Here is a 21900-nt window from a genome sequence, read left to right as displayed (position 1 = left end):
AGTAGAGGGTGTCTTGCACGCCCCTTCCATAGCCAACAACCTTTTGAGCATCACCAAATTGTGTGACGATGACAAAGTGGAAGTCTTATTTCGCAAGGGGGGAGGTCATGTCACCCGGGACCAGAAGGTCATTGGAAATATTACCATAATAAATGGCTTACCATATTTTTCTCCCAAGCCACCACAGCCTGCCCCAAGGCTTTCCAAGGGCAGTGTGGGCAAGGAGCCTGAATCTCAGCAGGCACCTACAGTACCACTCAAAGCAACCAGAGCCAAGAGAGTGTCAATGGGAAAGCCAATTCACGATAAGTGCGCCCACTTATTGCACAGAAGGCTGGGTCATGCAAGCTTCCCTGTAGTTAAAAAGATGGGAGAATTTGCTGAGGGAGTCCAGCTCAAGGACTGTGACGTGTTTCTGGACTGTGCCATTTGCAAGAAAACAAAGAGGAAGGCTGCTCCTATATCAAAGGTGTCATTACGCAAGACTCAATATCCATACCAACTAGTACATGTTGACCTAGTTGGGCCTTTTACACCTTCCCTAGGAAAGAAAAGATATTTTCTCACTGCCGTTGATGATTTTTCACGTTACGGTCACGTATATACCCTCACAGAAAAATCTGAAGCTTTTGATGCCATAAAGTCACTGTACAACTTCGTAGAGACCCAGTACAAGACCAAGATCGCACAATTGCAGAGCGATCGTGGGGCTGAGTTCATGTCTCAGAAGTTCCAGTACTGGGTAAGGCGTAAGGGCATCCGCCATTTTCTAACTGCACCGTTCACCCCGTCGCAAAATGGTGTAGCTGAGAAAAGGAATGGAATCCTGCAAACCATGATGCGTAGTCTGATTGCAGACGCGGGTGTCGCAGAGTCATACTGGGGGGAGGCAATTCATTATGCCAATTACACTTTAAACCGCACCTGGAGCAGTGTCGTGAACCAGACCCCATATTTCCTGGTTCACGGTAGGAAACCAAATCTGGCACATTTGCGTGTGTTTGGCTCCTATGCATGGGTACACATCCCCAAGCAGCTGCGGAAGAAGGGGAGATCTGTTTCCCAGAGACTAAGGTTCTTGGGCTATGCTCCTGGCTCCAAGGCCTATCGTTTCCTGGGAGAAGGGGGCAGGCCTGTGACTTCCCAATCTGCCTCTTTCGAAGAGGACTCCAATTGGACTCAGATCCACTCAAATGATCTGAGCCCATATGCCAACCGACCCAGCAAGGACACCCCGACCGCGACATCACCAGAGGCGACCTCGTACCCTGCCACCGACGAAAGTGAGGAACAAGACGAAGATGCGTCCAGTCCCATGGAGGAAGACACGCCGTCTTCACCCCCAGCGACACCTCAGAGACCCGCGGAAGAAAAGAGCGGTGAGTGGCAGAAGGTAAGGAGGTCAAAGCGGTCCAACAAGGGGGTCCCGCCAAAGAGAATTGACATTGGCCACATCGCGTCTGTCAACAGCGTTGTGGTCACCCCAAAATCCTTCTCTGACATCCAGGAGCTGCCCATCGAGGAGCAGGAGAGATGGCAGCTCGCGATGGAGAAGGAAATGCAGAGCTTAAAACAACTCAAGGTCTTCACCCCCCAGCAACCTCCAAAGGAGAGGAAAGTCATTGGCACAAGGTGGGTTTACAAGGCCAAACCACTTGCCAATGGCCTCTACCTATACAAGGCCCGTTTGGTAGCCCAGGGCTTCGCTCAACGTTATATGGAGGACTACTCGGAGACTTACTCTCCAACCGTCCGGGCAGAGAGCGTCAAGGCCGCCCTCGTGACTGCAGCCGCTCTGGGAGAAGAAGTCTTCCAATTTGACATCCAGACGGCTTACCTCCACGCCAACTTGGACCGGCAGATCTACGTGAAGGCTCCTCCTGGCTACCAGCAAGAAGGGGGAAATACATGGTTGCTTCACAAAGGGTTATATGGTCTTAAGCAGTCAGGGAAATTATGGTATGACTGTCTTAGAAAGAGTTTAGAACGAGTTGGTTTCTCAGAATCTCATGCAGATCAATGTGTTTTCACACGTAATTCCAAGGGAACCACAGAACGGGTGTTAGTTTATGTGGACGACCTATTATATGTAGGGCCTAACAAGGAAAGGTGTGATGAATTTGCCAAGGCCCTGGAAGAAAAGTTTACTCTGAAGTCTTTGGGGCGGGTTGACAAGTACTTGGGTGTGCATATTTTGGCCACTAAAGGGGGGTTCGCTCTATCTCAAAAAGAAAAGATAGAGGAATTACTGGCCAAATGCAAAATGACAGAATCCAATCCTACGCATAGCCCAATGCAAAGCGACTTTTACAACCACACCCATAAGGACGGTCCTGAGTTCACAGATAACACGCTCTACAGATCTGTGATTGGCTCCTTGCTATACATCAGCAATTGGAGCAGACCTGACATAGCTTTAGCTGTGAATCTATTGTCCAGGCACGTGGAACACCCAAAGGAATTCCACTGGACTGCTGTCAAAAGGGTGCTCAGATACCTAAAGGGCACAGCTGATGCTCTTCTCATGCTAGAACCAGAGAAGGGGAAGACGGCCCAGCTCTCCGCTTACTCAGACGCAGACTGGGCTGGCGACTCCAAAAGTAGACGGAGCACTTCTGGTTTCCTCATATTGCTAAATGGCTGCCCAATACATTGGCATGTTAGGCAGCAAAAATTTATTTCTTGCTCCACGGCCGAGGCTGAATTTGCTAGTCTGTCAGACACGGCCAATGATTTGACTTGGTTCAATGAGCTGATAACAAACATCTGGACATCTCCCCCTCTGCCCATCCAAATTCTAGAGGACAACACTGCCGCAATTGCAATCTCGGAGGCTTATGCAGTAGGCTCCAGATCTCGCCATATAGACATACGCTATAAAAATGTCAGGCACCTTGCGAAAGAGGGTTTTATACATGTTGAGCACTGTAATACAGCTGACCAGATAGCTGATCTGTTTACCAAGCCTGTTCCCGTTGACCGGCACAACCTTCTGTGTAAGCGTTTGTGTTTGGCCTTCTGAATGTTTTTCATGCATGTCCATGACACCTGCTCACCCCTTACATGCATTCACTGGTCCCTGTCATTGGCTGGCAAGAAGGGGAATTGTTAGATGTTTAGTGCCAGCCATTGGCAGTTCCCCAAAAGGGTCATCAGATGGAGGCAAAGAGGTTTCTTTGCTTCCATTGATGAGCCAAGGGTCTCGGACCCACAGCCCCATTGGTGAGAGTGTTTTATGGTCAAGGAGGGGCCAAGACCCCCCATAAATACCTCTGCACGAAGGGCTGCTCTTTGTTCTCCATTTTCCAGCTTCCAGTTCTATCTCTACTCCTAACCTCTATTTTAGTCATGTAATAGTATTTCTTTCTCTTTGATCTATCTTGAATAAAACTAATATGATTGCATCTCTGCGTTCTGCCTTTGCTTGGGAGCTCCTTTAACGATTCATTGTGAGTCCACCTCACAAAAACACTTCAATGAACTTTCAGGCATTGTTTATCCTATAAAGTCTTTAATGGTGAAAACAAAGCGTCAGCACAGCATGGTTGAATGCCAAGATCTGATTTCCCCTCCCTTCAGCACCTAGTATCTGTCACAATTCCCTCCTCCAATTAGCAGTCATAAATCACGTTCTCCAATCAGTTTGAAGGGCAAAGGTTCCCTTCCATTCTGTAACGCGCCAGTTCTTATCAACAACAACTTTATTGATTAGCCCTTGGGCCATATCAAAGTGCAAAGTTACAGCAACAAAACGTCACCAAAACTTGATAAAAGCAATCCAAAATGGAATTTGATAAAATACAATTTAAAATGGAATTAAATAAGATACAATTTAAGATGAAATAGTAATAAAATACAAATTTAAGATATAGATAAAATATAACATTATATTTCGGAGTCGCCTTTACAATCTACCCCAATCAGTCCCACATATGCAGATCTTAACCGGATCATTTTGTTTAAATACTGTGCTACGTTAAATGTTATTTTCAAGTTTTGACCGGACATAAGATAAGTTATTTTGATATGGGGATCCCAATGGGTCATTCGTTTGGTATATAGACCAAGATACCTGTCTCTCACCCTCTTATACAGACAACAGTCAAATAGGATGTGAGCCAGGTCCTCTACCTCTGCCGCTCCGCAAATGCAGAGACGCTCATTGTACGGTATAGCATGAAATCTCCCATATCTGACCATTGTGTCAAGCTGTTTGAATCTTGCTCTCGTAAACATCTCCCTAAGATGTTTTGGGAGTTGTGACTTCAAATAACTGTCCACTTGAAAAGTACATTTGTATTTACTCAGCCATTTCAAGTTACCCACCTTACTAAGGATAGCTATATCAGTTTGTGCTTCTATATCCTTAATTCTTTGGGCAACTCTTTTTTTAGATTGTTCTCTTGTTACGCAAGAAACAGGAAGGCCACAGCTTCTTACAAAATTTGTTAGTTTGGTGATCCAGGAGATTTGTGATTGTAGTTTTATTTGCTCTAGTAGGCATAATTTGGGGAGTCTATCAGTCTCCATTTCATTAACTTTGCACCAGTAGTTATAAGCTCTAATTTTAGATAATGCCTGAATTGTATGAATTCCCAATTCAGCTCTAACTGCTGCAGCAGATGTTCTTGGATCTACACCCAAAATACATCTCAGGTGCTGGGACTGTGTTTGTTCTAAAACTGTGGTTGAGTAAAGACCCCAAATTTCTGCTCCATACAAGAGCATTGTCGTAACCTTAGCCTTATAAACCTTGAGTAATGGAGCTAGGGACCCTGGGTAACTATGGTTCTTTAGTTTAAGCAATAAATTCAAACGGGCTTTTGCTCTAAATGTACTCCGTTGATGATGGCAGGCCCAAGATCCAGTCTTGGAAAAAGTTACTCCCAAATATACAAAGGTATTAACCTGCTCAATTGGTTCACCATCTAATTGCCACTTATGTCTCTGATGGTTTCTTCCAAACACCATTATTTTCGATTTAGATTTGCTAATGATTAGGGAGTTATCCTGGCAATAAGAGCTGAATCTTCTTAATAGCCTACGTAATCCTACTTGTGAGTATGATAATAAAATCATATCATCAGCATAAAGCAAGCTGTTACAGTAAGTATTTAGGATCATCGGCATGTGTACCATGGAATCCTTCATTAACCCTGGCAAATCATTGATGTATAAATTAAATAATAATGGGGCCAGGATACATCCTTGCCTTATCCCTTTATTTGTGTGAATCCTGTTAGTCAGGGCCCCATTAACCCCATACCGCACCCTCAAAATGGTACTTGTGTAAAGGGCTTTAATCAAAGTCAGGAGTCTGGGTTCTATTTTAAGAGATGTCAATTTACTCCATAGTACGTCTCTATTTACCATATCAAATGCTGCTGTAAGGTCTATAAAAGCAGCAAACAGGGGTCTCCTCTTATAGGCATATTTGGCAATTAGATGGTTCAAGACAAATCAGTTATCAATAGTAGATCTGTTTTGTCTAAAACCTGCTTGTTCTTCTGTGAGGATGTTGTTTTCCTCTACCCAGGTTTCAATTCTGTTCAAAAGGTACCTAGCATATATTTTTGCTACAATGTCAATCAGGCTGATGGGCCTATAATTACTAGGATCCTTTTCATTCCCTTTTTTTTATTAAAGAGTTTTACAAAAACAAGGTTTTACAATATATCCCCAAATCCCCCCCACCCCAAACCCGCCCACTTCCCCCCCACTTCCCAGAGCTAAATACAGGATTATAGTTACAATAATCATATTCTAAATAAAAATTATGTATAATATACAATTAACCAAATTCATAATGTGCTTTAACTCCCCTTTAACATAACTACAAAGTACCAATAACAATATCCCACTAAAATCTACTCATAAGCTAAATGGAACTTTTTAGTCCCATATTTGTTCTGAATATAATTTATCCATCTCCTCCAAACTGAAATATATCTTTCCTGTGAATGATCTTTCAAATAAGCAGAAATCTTAGACATTTCTGCAAGATTCGAAACTTTAAACACCCATTCTTCTATTGTAGGCAAACTATCCTTCTTCCAATATTGTCCCACCAGTAACCGTGCTGCTGTTATCATATTCAACATCAAATTAGTTTCTTTAACATCACAATCTACAACAATACCCAATAAAAACAATTGCGGAGAAAACTTTATCTTTCTCTTAAAAATCTTTTGAATGTTCCACCAAATTTTGATCCAAAAAGCTTTTATATTTCTACAAGTCCACCACATGTGAAAATAGGTAGCTTCTAAACTACCACATCTCCAACATTTAGACTGTAAATTAGGATACATGTTGGACAACTTCTTGGGATCCAGATGCCATCTATAAAACATTTTATAAAAATTTTCTCTTAAGTTTTGAGCCTGAGTAAATTTAACATTTCTGACCCAAATTATCTCCCAGGTGTCCAATGAAATTGGTTCCTGAATATTTTGTGCCTACTTTATCATACAGTCTTTAACCAGTTCCGTTTCCGAATCCAATTCAATTAAAGCATTATATATCCTCTTTATATGTGCACAATTTAAATCTCTAATTTGTTTTACTAAATTTTGATCTGTAATTGTGATGCCAACCTTTTGATCTGACTTCCACCTAGCTTTGAATTGGGTATATTGAAACCAAGAGTAACTTATGTTTTCTTGTCTTAACTCCTCTAATGATTTAAGTTGCCAATCATTCCCTTGCAATCTAAGTAGTTCCTTATAAGAAACCATATCCATACTCACTCCCATAGATACACCCTCTATCGCGTGTCCAGGAATTCCCCAAATCGGTATTTTATAATTTAACTTATAATAATACTTTTTCCAGACACGCAATAAAGCACTTCTAAGAATATGGGATTTAAAAGCCCTGTCCACCTTCTTATCATAAAGCAAATATGCATGCCATCCATATACCAAATCCCATCCCTCAAGATGAAGTATTCTCTTATTAGTTAAATTAAGCCAATCACTAACCCACGTCAAGGCAACCGCATCATAATACAATTTCAAATTCGGCGCCTTGAGTCCCCCTCTTTCCCTGGCATCTTGTAAAATCTTAAATTTAACTCTTGGTTTTTTCCCCGCCCAAATAAATTTATTAATACCCTTCTGCCATTGATCAAGGTTGGCATCCTTTTTCAATATAGGTATCATTTGAAACAAAAAGAGAAACTTTGGTAGAACATTCATTCTAACAACTGCAATTCTTCCCAATAATGATAATTGTAATTTTTTCCATTTTGTTTTTTTTTGTTTTTTATTTTTGTTTTTTATTTTTATTTTTTAAAACAGGAGCCACTGCTCATGCTATTTCCCATTCCAAATCTTCTTTAGGATTCTCTTTGAGGCCTCTGATATGCAAAGCAAACTCCATGTTCTTATATTCTGATATAGTAACCTCATCTTCTGTTCTGTCAATCTTGGCCTCTGCTCTATCAATCTTCTTTTCAGCATCAATAATTTTATTTTCCAAATTCTCCACATACTCCATAACTGTCCCCTTTTTTATATATGGGGACAACTATTGCCATCTTCCACCCATCTCGTATATGGCATGTGTTATTTATGTGTGTAAAAAGACCTGCTAATACAGGGCCCCACCAGTTGGGAAATTTCTTAAATAATTCTGCTGGTAAAAAATCCTCGCCTGGGGCTTTATTGCTCTTGAAGCTTTTAATGATGGACTGTATCTCCTTTTCTGAGACTGGCGGCCAAGGGGGGAGAGTTGTAGGATTTACCAAATTACTGTTTAAAAATAATTTCTTTTTTTATTGAAAAGTTTTACAGTACATTTTTTAAAAAGACAAAACCCCTCCCAAACCCCTCCCCTCTCCCTAAACCTCCCCAACTCTTCCCTCCCCTCCCCCTCCCCCCTCCACGACTTCCCAGAGCTAAATACAGGGTATAAAAATACAAACAATCATAATCTACCATATGCAAACAATAAAATATTAAATTCTATCGCACTTTAACTCTTATTAAAATAACTACAAGTAATTTATATATCACATCAATACTTCTTCAAATGCTAGGTGAAACTTTTTAGTCCCATATTTATTCTGGATGTAATCAATCCATCTTCTCCACTCCACAATATATCTCTGTTGCGACTGGTCTTTCAAGTACGCTGAGATCTTTGCCATTTCCGCCAAATTGGAAACTTTTAAAGTCCATTCTTCTATAGTCGGCAGTTCTTCCTTCTTCCAATATTGCGCTACTAAAAGTCTCGCTGCTGTAATTAAATTCAACATCAACTTAGTGTCCACAACAGTAGTATCTATAATAATGCCCAGTAAAAAAAATTGCGGACAAAACTTTATCCTTTTCTTGAATATTTTTTGTATATTCCACCAAATTTTAATCCAAAAAGCTTTAACCTTTTTACAGGTCCACCATATATGAAAATACGTTGCATCTTCACAACCACAGCTCCAACACTTGGGCTGGCAGTTCGGATACATACTTGCTATTTTTTTAGGATCTAAGTGCCACCTATAAAACATTTTATAAAAGTTCTCTTAAATTTTGGGCCTGTGTAAATTTTACATTTCTCACCCAGATCTTTTCCCAAGTATTCATTGTAATAACTTCTTGAAAATTCTGAGCCCACTTTATCATACAGTCTTTAACAAGTTCCGTCTCTGAATCAATTTCTATCAATGCAAGATATATCCTTTTGATATGTGCTTGACCTTGATCTCTAATTTGCTTTACCAAATTTTCATCAATCATTGAAAAACCAATTTTCTGGTCTTCCTTCCACCTACCCTGTAATTGCCCATACTGAAACCAGGTTTGTACAATCTTTTCTTCTTTTAAAATATTATATGGCTTTAATTGCCATACATTCCTTTCCAAACTTAAAATTTCCTTATATGTAGTCACATCATGTTTAAACCCAACATTTATATTTTCTATTGCGTGTTTCGGTATTGCCCATATAGGTATCTTATAATTTAACTTGTGTCTGTACTTTTTCCAAACTCGCAACAGAGCATACCTTAAAATATGTATCTTGAACACATTATCCACCTTCTTGTCATACAATAAATATGCATGCCATCCAAATAACAAATCATGGCCCTCAAGATTTAGTAATCTCGCTTGTGTTAAATTAAACCAATCACTTATCGCTGACAAAGCAGCAGCTTCATAATATAATTTAAAATTAGGCATTTTAAGACCACCTCTTTCACGTGTATCTTGCATAATCTTAAATTTAACTCGTGGCCTTTTCCCTGCCCAAACAAATTTATTAATACCTTTTTGCCATTCCTCCAAATTTAAATCCTTTTTAAGTATAGGTATCATTTGAAATAAAAATAAAAATTTTGGCAAGACATTTTCACAGCTGCGATTCTTCCCAATAAAGATAATTGTAATTTTTTCCAACTATCTAATTCTTTTTGTACTTTTCCCCATAACTTTTCTTAATTATTTTTATACAACTTTACATTTGAGGGTGATAAATATATCCCCAAATATTTAACCCTTTTAACTATTTCAAATCCCGTTAGCTCTTCTAAGACAGCCTTTTGTAATACTGTCGTATTCTTAGACAACATTTTAGTTTTTTGTATGTTAACCTTAAATCCAGAAACTTTCCCATATTGCGTTATTATCTCCATCAATTCTACAACTGAATAATCAGGCTGTCACTGTAACAAACAGATCATCTGCAAACGCCCTCAATCTATAATCCTGGTCTCTAACTTGAATTCCCTTAATTTTATCCGAATCCCGTATTTTAATCAATAATATTTCCAATGTTAAAACAAATAATAAGGGTGACAACGGGCACCCCTGCCTTGTACCCTTTTCAATGTTACATACTTCAGTCAAACTATTATTAACTATTATGCGGGCTGTTTGCTTTTGATATATTGCCCTAATTGGTTGTAAAAAATTATCCCCAAATTCCATTTTCTCTAATACTTTCATCAAAAATTGCCAATCCAATTGATCAAAGGCTTTTTCAGCATCCAAGAAGATCAACGCTGCAGGGATCTGATTGTTTCTTTCCAAAAATTCCAACAAATCTACTATATGCCTCACATTGTCCTTCATTTGTCTACCACTTATAAACCCAGTTTGATCACCATGAATTACTTGTTGCATTACCCTCATTAATCTGTTAGCTAAAACTTTAGCAAATATCTTGTAGTCCGTATTCAAAAGTGATATTGGCCTATAATTTTTTGCTTGGGTGACATCCTGGTCTTCCTTCGGAATCAAAGAAATAAAAGCAGTTTTCCAAGACGGAGGTACCCCTCCTCCCATTTGAATTGTCTGAAACAATTCCCTTAAAGGCTTCACCATCTCTAACTGTAAGTTTTTATAATACACAGCAATCAGTCCATCCGTACCTGGCACTTTGCCCACTTTCAATTGTTTGATTGCCGAAAAAATTTCTTCATCAGTTATCAATTGGTTCATCTCTTCCTTTTGTTCTTGCGTAAGAACAGGAATATTGGCTTTCATCAAATATTCATCAATATCTGCATCACTAATCTTATCTCTAGCGTACAACTTAGAATAAAAATCAACAAAAGTCTTTTTGATAAGACTCTGCTGGTACACTACCTTACCCTTATGTTCTATTCTATCTATATTAGAAGCCCTTTGTTTCTTCCTTAACAAATAAGCTAACCATCTACCTGGTTTATTGGCATTGCAAAAAGTATTATGTCTAACATACCGTAAGTTAGTTGCCACTTGATCAGCCATCAACTTATCAAACTGTCCCCTTAATAAAGTAATTACCTCTTTAGTCTTCCCATCCGATGGGTTCAAAATTAAAGCCTTTTCTTTTTCCTTAATTTCATTCTCTAATTCTTTCCTCCTAAATTCCAAGTTACGTCTATATTTATTGTTCAAATATATTAATACACCTCTCATATAAGCTTTACTAGCATCCCAAACCATTTCAATAGAAGTACCTTTATACATATTAATTTTAAAAAAATTCCTTCATCTGTTTTTTACACTCTTCCACATTTTCCTGATATCTAAACAAATTTTCATTTAAACGCCAGGAGCGCCTATCCCTATTATCTTTTTCTATCTCTAACCATACTGGACAATGATCAGACATAATTCTTGGACAAATCTTAATCTTCTTAATCCTAGAAAAAAGATCATTAGTAATTAATATGAAGTCAATCCTGGAGAAAGATTGATGTCTATCGGAGAAAAAAGTATAGTCCTTTTCTTGCAAATTTCTTTCCCTCCAGATATCTCGCAATTCCAAATCATCCTTCATCTCAAAAAAAGATTTAGGCAATTTAGCATGACTTGGGGTGCTTTTAAAAAAAAACCTTGTCCATTTGTACATCCAAAACGCCATTCCAGTCTCCCATAAAAATACAAGATTTATAATCCCACTGAGTAATCTTGCTGTGTAATAAACTGTAGAAATCTGCTTGTTGTTGATTAGGAGCATATAATCCAACCAAAAGCGTTTTCTTGCCTTCTATTAACAGTTCAATTATAACATATCTTCCTTGTTTATCTGCTTCAATTAGCACCGCTGTCAAGGTATTCTTAACATAAACAACCACTCCATTTTTCTTATCCGTTGCGGAAGCAATAAATTGTGTACCCAGTCTTGAGTTTAACAAATACTTTTGATCCGTAGCTCTAATATGTGTTTCTTGTAAACAAATAACATCATTCTTAAATTGTTTTAAATATTAAAAAACTTTCTTTCTCTTCTGTGGTGAATTTAAGCCATTAACATTCCAGGTTAGAAACTTTGTCGCCATCTTTCGCGACCTGAAGCTTTTGGAGCGCTTCTTCCAAAATCACCTGCACTCTCTTAGCAATTATACCAGTTAGCAATTTGTAAGTTGTTGGTAAGCAGGTAATTGGTCTGTAGTTGCCTGGTGATGACCCTTTTGCTGGATCTTTCATTATCAGGTAGGTTTTGCCAGATGTTAGCCAGTTTTCAAATTCACCTCCTTGCACTACAGGTGAAACTCGAAAAATTAGAATATCGTGCAAAAGTTCATTTATTTCAGTAATGCAACGTAAAAAGGGAAACTAATATATGAGATAGATTCATTACATGCAAAGCAAGATAGTTCAAGCCGTGATTTGTCATAATTGTGATGATTATGGCGTACAGCTCATGAAAACCCCAAATCCACAATCTCAGAAAATTAGAATATTACATGCAATCAATAAAACAAGGAGTCTACATAGAACAATATCGGACCTCTGAAAAGTATAAGCATGCATATGTACTCAGTACTTGGTTTGGGCCCCTTTTGCAGCAATTACTGCCTCAATGCGGCATGGCATGGAAGCTATCAGCCTGTGGCACTGCTGAGGTGTTATGGAAGACCAGGATGCTTCAATAGCGGCCTTCAGCTCTTCTGCATTGTTCGGTCTCATGTCTCTCATCTTTCTCTTGGCAATGCCCCATAGATTCTCTATGGGGTTCAGGTCAGGCGAGTTTGCTGGCCAATCAAGCACAGTAATCCCACGGTCATTGAACCAGGTTTTGGTGCTTTTGGCAGTGTGGGCAGGTGCCAAGTCCTGCTGGAAAATGAAGTCAGCATCCCCATAAAGCTCGTCTGCGGAAGGAAGCATGAAGTGCTCCAAAATCTCCTGGTAGACGGCTGCGTTGACCCTGGACTTAATGAAGCACAGTGGACCAACACCAGCAGATGACATGGCTCCCTAAATCAACACAGACTGTGGAAACTTCACACTGGACTTCAAGCATCTTGCAGGTTGTGCCTCTCCATTCTTCCTCCAGACTCTGGGTCCTTGGTTTCCAAATGAGATGCAAAAGTTGCTCTCATCAGAAAAGAGGACTTTGGACCACTGAGCAACAGACCAGGTCTGTTTTTCTTTAGCCCAGGTAAGACGCTTCTGACGTTGTTTGTTGTTCAGGAGCAGCTTGACAAGAGGAATACGACATTTGAAGCCCATGTCCAGGATCCGTCTGTGTGTGGTGGCTCTTGATGCACTGACTCCAGCCTCAGTCCACTCCTTGTGAAAGTCCCCAACACTTTTGAATGGCCTTTTCCTGACAATCCTCTCCAGGCTGCGGTCATCCCTGCTGCTTGTGCACCTTTTTCTTCCACACTTTTCCCTTCCACATAACTTTCTATTAATGTGCTTTGATACAGCACTTGGGGAACATCCAACTTCTTTTGCAATTACCTTTTGAGGCTTTCCCTCCTTATGGAGGGTGTCAGTGATGGTTTTCTGCACAACTGTCAGGTCAGCAGTCTTCCCCCATGATTGTGATTCCTCCTGAACCAGACTGAGAGACCATTTAAAGGCTCAGGAACCCTTTGCAGGTGTTATGGCTTAATTAGCTGATTAGAGTGGGACACTTTGAGCCTAGAATATTGCACCTTTTCACAATATTCTGATTTTCTGAGATTGTGGATTTGGGGTTTTCATGAGCTGTACGCCATAATCATCGCAATTATGACAAATCACAGCTTGAACTATCTTGCTTTGCATGTAATGAGTCTATCTCATATATTAGTTTCCCCTTTTAAGTTGCATTACTGAAATAAATGAACTTTTGCACGATATTCTAATTTTTTGAGTTTCACCTGTATGTTGTTAAACTGCTTGGCAACAAGTGGGTGTAGACTAGTCAGATTTTTCAACCAAAATCCATGAAGTTCATCTTCACCTGGTGCTGACCAATTCTTAACCTTCCTTGCCCTTTTTTCTACCATTTCTGCTGTTATTACAAATTCTTTCATGTAATCTTTTTTATTCTTATCTACCTCCTTTAACTAAGCTGCATTCTTGTTGTATTTCTTTGGGTTATCCCATATCTGTGCCCGGAACATTGCTGTTTTTTCCTTCTCAGGTACTGACTGATTCACTTCAGTGATGGATTGGTAGAAATGTTTCTGATTGAAATTGGAGGTTCTGCCTATAATTTGCAATTTAAGCTTTGTATCTGTTTATTTTCTTGGCTACAGCTGTTGATTTACTGCTTTATTATTTCCAGTGCTTCCTTGATCCTAAGTGGTATTTCTTGATTCTTTGGTCTTCTTCAGCTTTTTTTACTTTCACCTGTTCTAGCTTGCTTGCATCTGATCTCAGCTTGCTAATCTTAATTTTCCAGTCTGATCTTCCATTTTGGTGGCACACTTTTTGGCTTTTTTTCTTTATTGATTTTGCACCCCAGGTATTTAGTTATAACTACAGCTGTGCTGTACATTGGTTGGTTGGTTTCTTGCAGTGAGTTGGTGCTTATATTTGATATTGCAGTATTGGCATCTTTTAATGCTTGTGCTAGCTGGGTTTTTTTTTGAACAAGTTTCAATGCAGGCAGCCTTATTCTGATGTTTTTGTGTTGTTCTAGATCAGGGGTGTAAAACTGCCGGCCCACAGGCCGGACACATCATGCAGAAGCCACGGCCACCCCATTGCCGGCAATGGCAAAAAATGTCCCGATATGTTGCGCAATGTCACGTGACATTGCGAGTTTGACATGTCTGTTCTATATGCTCAGTTATTCATTTCAGTTCTTCTACTTTAGTTAGAGGGCTTTGTTCTTTCTGAGGCGGAGGAGAGGGTGCTGTTCTGTTCCAGCCTACGACCGGCCCTGTTTGTGTGTCAGGGACAAACCCTTTTTCCTTTTTACAGTCAACAGGCTGGGAAAACCCAACCAAATTTATTTACAGTTCAAACAAAAAAGCAACAGAATATGTCCTTCAATAAATAAATCAAAATATCGAACAAGAGTCAACAGACAAGAGTTAAACAGAAGTATCAAGAACAGACCAGGACTCTTTCAGAATGTCTCCAAACGGTTGCCTTCAGAAACCAGCCCCGCCCACACCTTCCCCTTTTATTATCAGTCCCAAGGCGTGGCTTCTCACTGCCTTCTCCTCCTCTCACTGAGTTGCCTCATTGATTTTTTCTGCTCTGCTCTGCTGGATTGCCTTCTGCTTCTAGCGTCTCTGAACAGATTCAGCTGTGACTCCTCTGAGTCCAACACCTCGTACTCACACAGCTGAGTCTCATGAGGAACATGACTGGAGGGGCCAGGCTGAGAGTCCTGCAGTGCATCAGAGCCTCCCTCTGACACCAAAGGCTCTCCAAACCCCTCCTCCTCCTCAGATTCATCAGACTCAGCTGGAGAAAGAAAAATAAGAGAGACAAAAAAGAGGAAAAAAAGAAAAAAGCACTGAGATACAAAAAATAACATACAACTTAAAATATGTGTCCCTCCTAATTTAATATATATTTATTCCCTCAATTTCTTATTCTTTTTGACCATAACTAAGAATGTATTTAATCTATTTAAACTTTAAGCATTCCATTCAATAGATCTAATCACCTAATCCTTTAACTCTCATTGAAAACACATTTTAAGCTTTTCTTATTGTCACGTTTAAATAACTAAAATGTTTGCTTTGTTTAAACCATTTCAACTTTTTTTTTACAGAAAGGAAAAAGAAAAAAAGCATATTATATTAAGGAAAAAATTCATTTCAGAGTTTTTCCATTTCTTTAGCCATATTCAAGCAAATGTTTCTTATTGTATTTGTTAACAATAAAAGAAAAAAAATCATCTAAGAGTAATGTATTCCAAAGTTTTTCCATTTTTAGCCATATTCAAACAAATGTTTCTTTTTAAGTATTCTTTCTGATAAGACCCATCATCTATTTTCTTGATTTCCATTTTAGTCTTTTTTCTCTGGCCATTGCCTTTCTTAATCAGTATGTTTTGCTGCATCATTCGTTTCCCTGTAAAGTATTTTTTCTCATTCTTTTCCTTATCTTCAAAGTTGCTTGGACGTGTTGAAATAGTTCCCATTTGAATTAAATCATGATTTTTTTATTTTATACTGTTCCATCTTTAAATTTCTATCCTCAGAATTATGTTCAGTCATCTCTACTATATTTTCCTGGGAAATTTCTTGGAGTAAAATTAAGTTGGAGATAAGTTGATTAATACTCTCAAGGTTATTCTGCATTTCTTTGTAGTTTAAAATCATCGTCCTTTGAAATTGTTGCTGCTTATCATTTGTTTCCTTTTGTAAAGTATTCATTGCTTCAGATTTGTTACTCTCACTTTGTTTACACAGCTGCATTTTCTAAAAACTTTGAGGGTCAGAGAAAAAAAATCCTCACCCACCAGTAGGTGTCAGCGTTTGCTCATTTTTCAGGTCTTTCTAGTGTTTTTGTCTCTCTCTAAAGGGTAAGTTTCGCCAAAAGGAGGGAGTAAAATCCCCCTCCTTTTTTTCCCCTGGAGATCTCTTATTTTTGGGACTTTCTTCTTCAGAAAAATAGGTAGGATAGAGAAAATCAATATTCTTACCCAGATTCAAGCATGCTGTTTTAAATCCGCTTAGTTTAAAAGCTTATGGCTTCCGTTGTCACCAGCTGTGACTGGACATGAAGTTAGCCAGCCTTTTCTTTTGTTGGTTTCTGGGAGGCTTCTCCTGGACCGTTCGGGGAGACCGCCGTCTCTCCTAAGTCCCTGGGATTTCCTTCCTTCATTCCACCCCTTCAGGGTGGGTTCTGGCCCCTTAGGGTCCCCAACAAAAAGAAATTTCAGCCGAAGAGTTCGGCATTCCCAATCTTCAGACTGCTCGCTGGAAAACAGGAACCGGAAGCCTGGGGGGGTGTTTGGTTTTTATTCCCCCGTCTTCTGGGTGGTTGCAGCAGGTTTTGGTCACTTCACATGACTCTGGGACACTGTGACCGTCATAAATATGAATCAGTTGCCAAGCATTGGAATGTAAATCACAAGACCCTGGAGATGATGCAACATTCCAGCTGATTGGCGCTTCTTCTGGTCACAGAAGCGCCAGGACCAGCGCCAAGCTCCAGCTGGAGCCTGGCGCTGATTCTGGCGCTTCCGCTGAGCCCTGACAGCCCTGCAGCTCCAGCCATCTCTCGCTCAGACTTGTGCGGTGCTGCCATTCCCCTCCCTCGCTACTTTTCTAGGATGGTTGCGTAACACCTGCCAGGTGCCAATGTACCACAGGTGGTACCCGTACCACTGGTTGAAAAGCCCTGTACTATCAAACCATCATGGATTACTGCCCCTTCATGGATTACTGCCTTGTCGTGGCGAAGGGGCTTGCGTAATTCAATGAAGCTATGAGCTATGCCGTGCAGGGCCACCCAAGACGGACAGGTCATAGCAGAGAGTTCTGAGAAAACGTGATCCACTGGAGAAGGAAATGGCAACCCACTCCAGTATCTTTGCCATGAAAACCCTATGGACAGTTCCAAAAGGCAAAACGATATGACGCTGGAAGATGAGCCCCTCAGGTCGTCCAATATGCTACTAGGGAAGAGCAGAGGGCTAGTACTAGTAGCGCCAGAAAGAATGAAGCGACTGGGCCAAAGCCGAAAGGACGCTCAGCTGTGGATATGTCTGGTGGTGAAAGGAAAGTCCGATGCTGTAAAGATTTTTTCTCCATAGGAACCTGGAATGTAAGATCCATGAATCAAGGAAAGCTGGACGTGGTCAAACAAGAGATGACAAGACTAAACATCGACATCTTAGGTATCAGCGAACTAAAATGGACAGGAATGGGTGAATTTAATTCAGATGACCATCAGGTATACTACTGCGGGCAAGAATCCCTCAGAAGAAATGGAGTAGCCTTCATAGTCAATAAAAGAGTAGGAAAAGCAATACTGGGATACAATCCTCAAAATGACAGAATGATCTCAGTTCGAATCCAAGGCAAACCATTCAATATCACAGTAGTCCAAGTCTATGCCCCAACCACCGGTGCTGAAGAGGATGAAATTGACCGGTTCTATGAAGCCCTACAGCACCTTATAGAACTAACAGCCAAAAATGATGTCCTTATCATCATGGGGGATTGGAATGCTAAAGTAGGAAGCCAAAAGATAACTGGAATAACAGGAAAGTTTGGCCTTGGAGTACAAAATGAAGCAGGGCACAGGCTGATAGAATTTTGTCAAGAGAATACGATGGTCATAGCAAACACTCTTTTCCAACAACCCAAGAGACGGCTTTACACATGGACATCACCAGACGGTCAACACAGAAATCAGATTGACTATATGCTCTGCAGCCAAAGATGGAGAAGCTCTATACAGTCAGTAAAAACAAGACCAGGAGCTGACTGTGGCTCAGACCATGAGCTTCTTGTTGCAAAGTTTAGGCTTAAATTAAAGAAAGTAGGGAAAAGCGCTAGGCCAGTCAGATATGAATTAAATCATATCCCTGTTGAATATACAGTAGAGGTGACAAATAGATTTAAGGAATTAGATCTGATAGACAGAGTGCCTAAAGAACTATGGACAGAGGTTCACAACATTGTACAACAGGTAGCAACCAAAACCATCCCAAAGAAAAAGAAATGCAAGAAAGCAAAATGGCTGTCTGAGGAAGCCTTGCAAATAGCTGAGGAAAGGAGGGAAGCGAAAGGCAAGGGAGAAAAAGAAAGATATGCCCAATTAAATGCAGAATTCCAAAGAATAGCTAGAAGAGATAAGAATGCCTTCTTAAATGAACAATGCAAAGAAATAGAAGAAAACAATAGAATAGGGAGGACCAGAGATCTTTTCAAGAAAATTGGAGAGATGAAAGGAATGTTTCATGCAAAAATGGGTATGATAAAGGACCAAAATGGCAGGGACCTAACAGAGGCAGAAGAGATTAAGAATAGGTGGAAAAATTACACAGAAGAACTATACAAGAATGAGCTTAATGTCCCTGATAATCACAATGAGGTGGTCACTGACCTCGAGCCAGACATCCTAGAATGTGAAGTGAAGTGGGCCTTAGAAAAGCTGAGCAACAACAAAGCTAGTGGAGGTGACAGTATTCCAGCTGAGCTATTCAAAATCTTAAAAGACGATGCAGTAAAAGTGCTACACTCAATTTTCCAGCAAATTTGGAAAACTCAACAGTGGCCACAGGATTGGAAAAGATCAGTTTACATTCCAATTCCAAAGAAAGGCAGTGCCAAAGAATGTTCAAACTATCGCACCATTGCACTCATTTCTCATGCTAGTAAAGTTATGCTTAAAATTCTACAAGCTAGACTACAGCAGTATGTGGATCGAGAACTACCAGAAGTACAGGCAGGATTTCGAAGAGGCAGAGGAACTAGAGATCAAATTGCTAACATACGCTGAATCATGGAGAAAGCTAGGGAGTTCCAGAAAAACATCTACTTCTGCTTCATTGACTATGCTAAAGCCTTTGATTGTGTGGATCATAACAAACTGTGGCAAGTCCTTAAAGAGATGGGCATACCAGACGACTTCCGGTGGTGGCGCGGCGCCGAAGACAGCCGTTTCGGGCTGCCCGCTTCACAGCTGAGTTGTTTTCACCCGAAACAGCGCCGATCAGCTGTTCGGGTGGATTTGAAGCCCCCTCCTCGGGAGAAGAGGAGGGGGTGAGGCCCCAGGTAGGGGTTGAGTTCTCCGGGGCCGCCTGAGCTTAAAGCTTGGGCGGCTGAAGGATTGAACTCCCCCGTAGCCTGGGTTGCTCCCAGCTGTTTAGCGTCTCTGCTCCGGGATTTTTGGAGCAGAGCCAGGCGTTTGCGACCACCCCTGCCAGAAGGAAAGACCTTGGAATTAAAAGGAGCAGGCAGAGCGGTACAGGAGGCCAAGGTGAAGAGGACTTTTATTCTTACTCTCTAGCTTAATGGACTTTATAAACTTAAAGTGAAAGTGCGCAACAAGTGAAAGTGAAAAGATGGCGGCTAAACCTCCCTCAAAAACTCTTCGGAGTGCGGGAACTTCCCCGGTGCAACAGACATCGTTGCAAGCTTTGCTTCCTCCTGCTGCATTAACGTCAAAGGATTTACAAGATGCCTTTGAAAAACAATCCCAGGTAATATCAGAAATGCTGGGTGATAAGATGGCAAAGGTGGAGGAGAAACTGGAGAAATTGGAGGAGAGAATAGAAGAGAAGTTTAAAGTAATGGAGGAGAAGATGGAGGAGAAGTTTAGTGCGATGAGGGTAGACATCTTGTCTACAGTGGAAAGTGTGGCTGAATGTGTGCAATGTTTGGATGAAAAAGTGGAGGATCTTAGTCAAAAGAATGCTATACTAGAAGTAAAGGTACTGGAGAATGAAGATTTAAGGAATAAAATGGACGGAGAATTGAGTCTTGTCCAGTATCATCAGATGCAGTATGCTATTAGAATCAGGGGCTTAAAAGAGAATCCTAAAGAAGACCTAAAGCAGCTGATTTCTGAGGCTTTGGAAGCAGTATTGGGTCAGCCAGCATCTGAAATAAAGGGATGCATGGACAAAGTTTTTCGTGTAAACTCATGGATTGCTAGGCAGAGGAAGCTACCTAGAGATGTGGTGGTTTATTTTATAAAGAGAGAAACTAGAGATGAAGTTATTCAAGTTGCTTATGATACTAAAGTTGTGGTTGCTGACCAAGAAGTTTTGGTTCTAAAAGAAATTCCTCCAAAGATTTTAAGGAGAAGGAAGGATTTTGCATTTCTCGTGCAGGAACTTAAGCAACGTGATATAAAGTTTAGATGGGAGATTCCTGTCGGATTGGTGGTGATGCATGAAGGTAAAAGATATCGTCTGGTTACTGTGACACAGGCGCGTGATTTCTACAATAATGTTTTAAAAGCGACCCCACTACCACTTCTGGAAGCTGCAAAGGGATTTGGAGAAGGGAAACCTCAAGAGGCCGAAGGCGGACAGACAGAGAATGGTGATGGAGGGGATCAAATTATAGCCTCGTCGGCTGTTGCTGGAGAGCAGAGGGTGACGCGTGACGCTTTAAAACGAGCAAAACAAATAAAAGAGCAAGACCAGCAGAAGGTTATGGAATTTTCAAAGCGTACTTACAGTGAAGCAGTGGGAGGAGCGCGGCCCAAAGGAGACAGAGGGGCTATTAAAGATGTGCTCCAACAGCTTCGGGATGCCACGCATGGCGACTAAATTTCTAACTTGGAATGTTAATGGACTAAATTCACCACAGAAGAGAAAGAAAGTTTTTCAATATTTAAAACAATTCAAGATTGATGTTATATGTTTGCAAGAAACGCATATTAGGGTTATGGACCAAAAGTATTTATCGAACTCAAGGTTGGGCACCCAATTTGTTGCCTCTGCGATGAATAAGAAAAATGGAGTGGTTGTTTATGTTAAAAGTACTTTAACAGCGGAATTAATTGAAGCAGATAAGCATGGAAGATATGTTATGATAGATTTGTTGCTAGAAGGCAAATAAACGCTTTTAGTTGGACTGTATGCTCCTAATCAACAACAAGCTGATTTTTTTAGTTTACTTCATACAAAGCTTACTCAATTGGATTACAAATCGTTTATTTTTATGGGTGACTGGAATGGTGTTTTGGATGTACAGATGGATAAGGCTGGTTCTTTTAAGCGTGCTCCGAGTCATGCCAGATTGCCTAAATCTTTTTTTGAAATGAAGGACGATCTGGAATTGCGAGATATTTGGCGTGACACACACTTGCATGAAAAGGATTATACTTTTTTTTCTGATAGACATCAATCTTTTTCCAGGATTGATTTTATTTTGCTGACTAATGACTTTTTTTCTAGGATTAAGAAGGTAAAGATCTGTGCAAGAGCTATTTCTGATCATAGTCCAGTTTGGTTAGAGATCAATAAGGACAATAGAGATAGGCGCTCGTGGCGCGTAAATGAGAACTTGTTTAGAAATCAGAGAAATGTGGAAGAATGTAAACAGCGGATGAAGGACTTTTTTGAAATTAATATGAACAAGGATACTTCTATGGATATGGTTTGGGATGCTAGCAAGGCCTATATGAGAGGGGTGTTGATATATATGAATAATAAACACAGACGTATTTTGGAAGCCAGAAGGAAAGAACTGGAGAATGAAATTAGGGAAAAAGAAAAGGCCTTGATTTTGAACCCATTGGATGTGAGGACTAAGGAGGT

The 21900-nt window shown here is 40.2% G+C and overlaps 1 protein-coding gene across 1 annotated transcript; it reads left to right on the top strand.

Annotated features, from left to right (window-relative positions):
• Window positions 1-838: 838 nt before the first annotated feature.
• On the top strand, window positions 839-13858 carry LOC308676255 (uncharacterized protein; the record flags this gene model as incomplete). The annotated part of the gene is made up of 3 exons (XM_081342069.1): window positions 839-1393; window positions 1508-1959; window positions 13852-13858. 3 exons carry the CDS (start codon window positions 839-841, stop codon window positions 13856-13858), a joined length of 1014 nt encoding a protein of 337 aa, XP_081198195.1.
• Window positions 13859-21900: the final 8042 nt, after the last annotated feature.

This window comes from Vipera berus (genome assembly GCF_964194415.1).
Source record: "Vipera berus genome assembly, chromosome: W".
NCBI classification, from domain to species: Eukaryota; Metazoa; Chordata; class Lepidosauria; order Squamata; family Viperidae; genus Vipera; species Vipera berus.
Note: the sequence above shows the minus strand (reverse complement) of the source record. Positions and strands in the feature narration are given on the sequence as shown.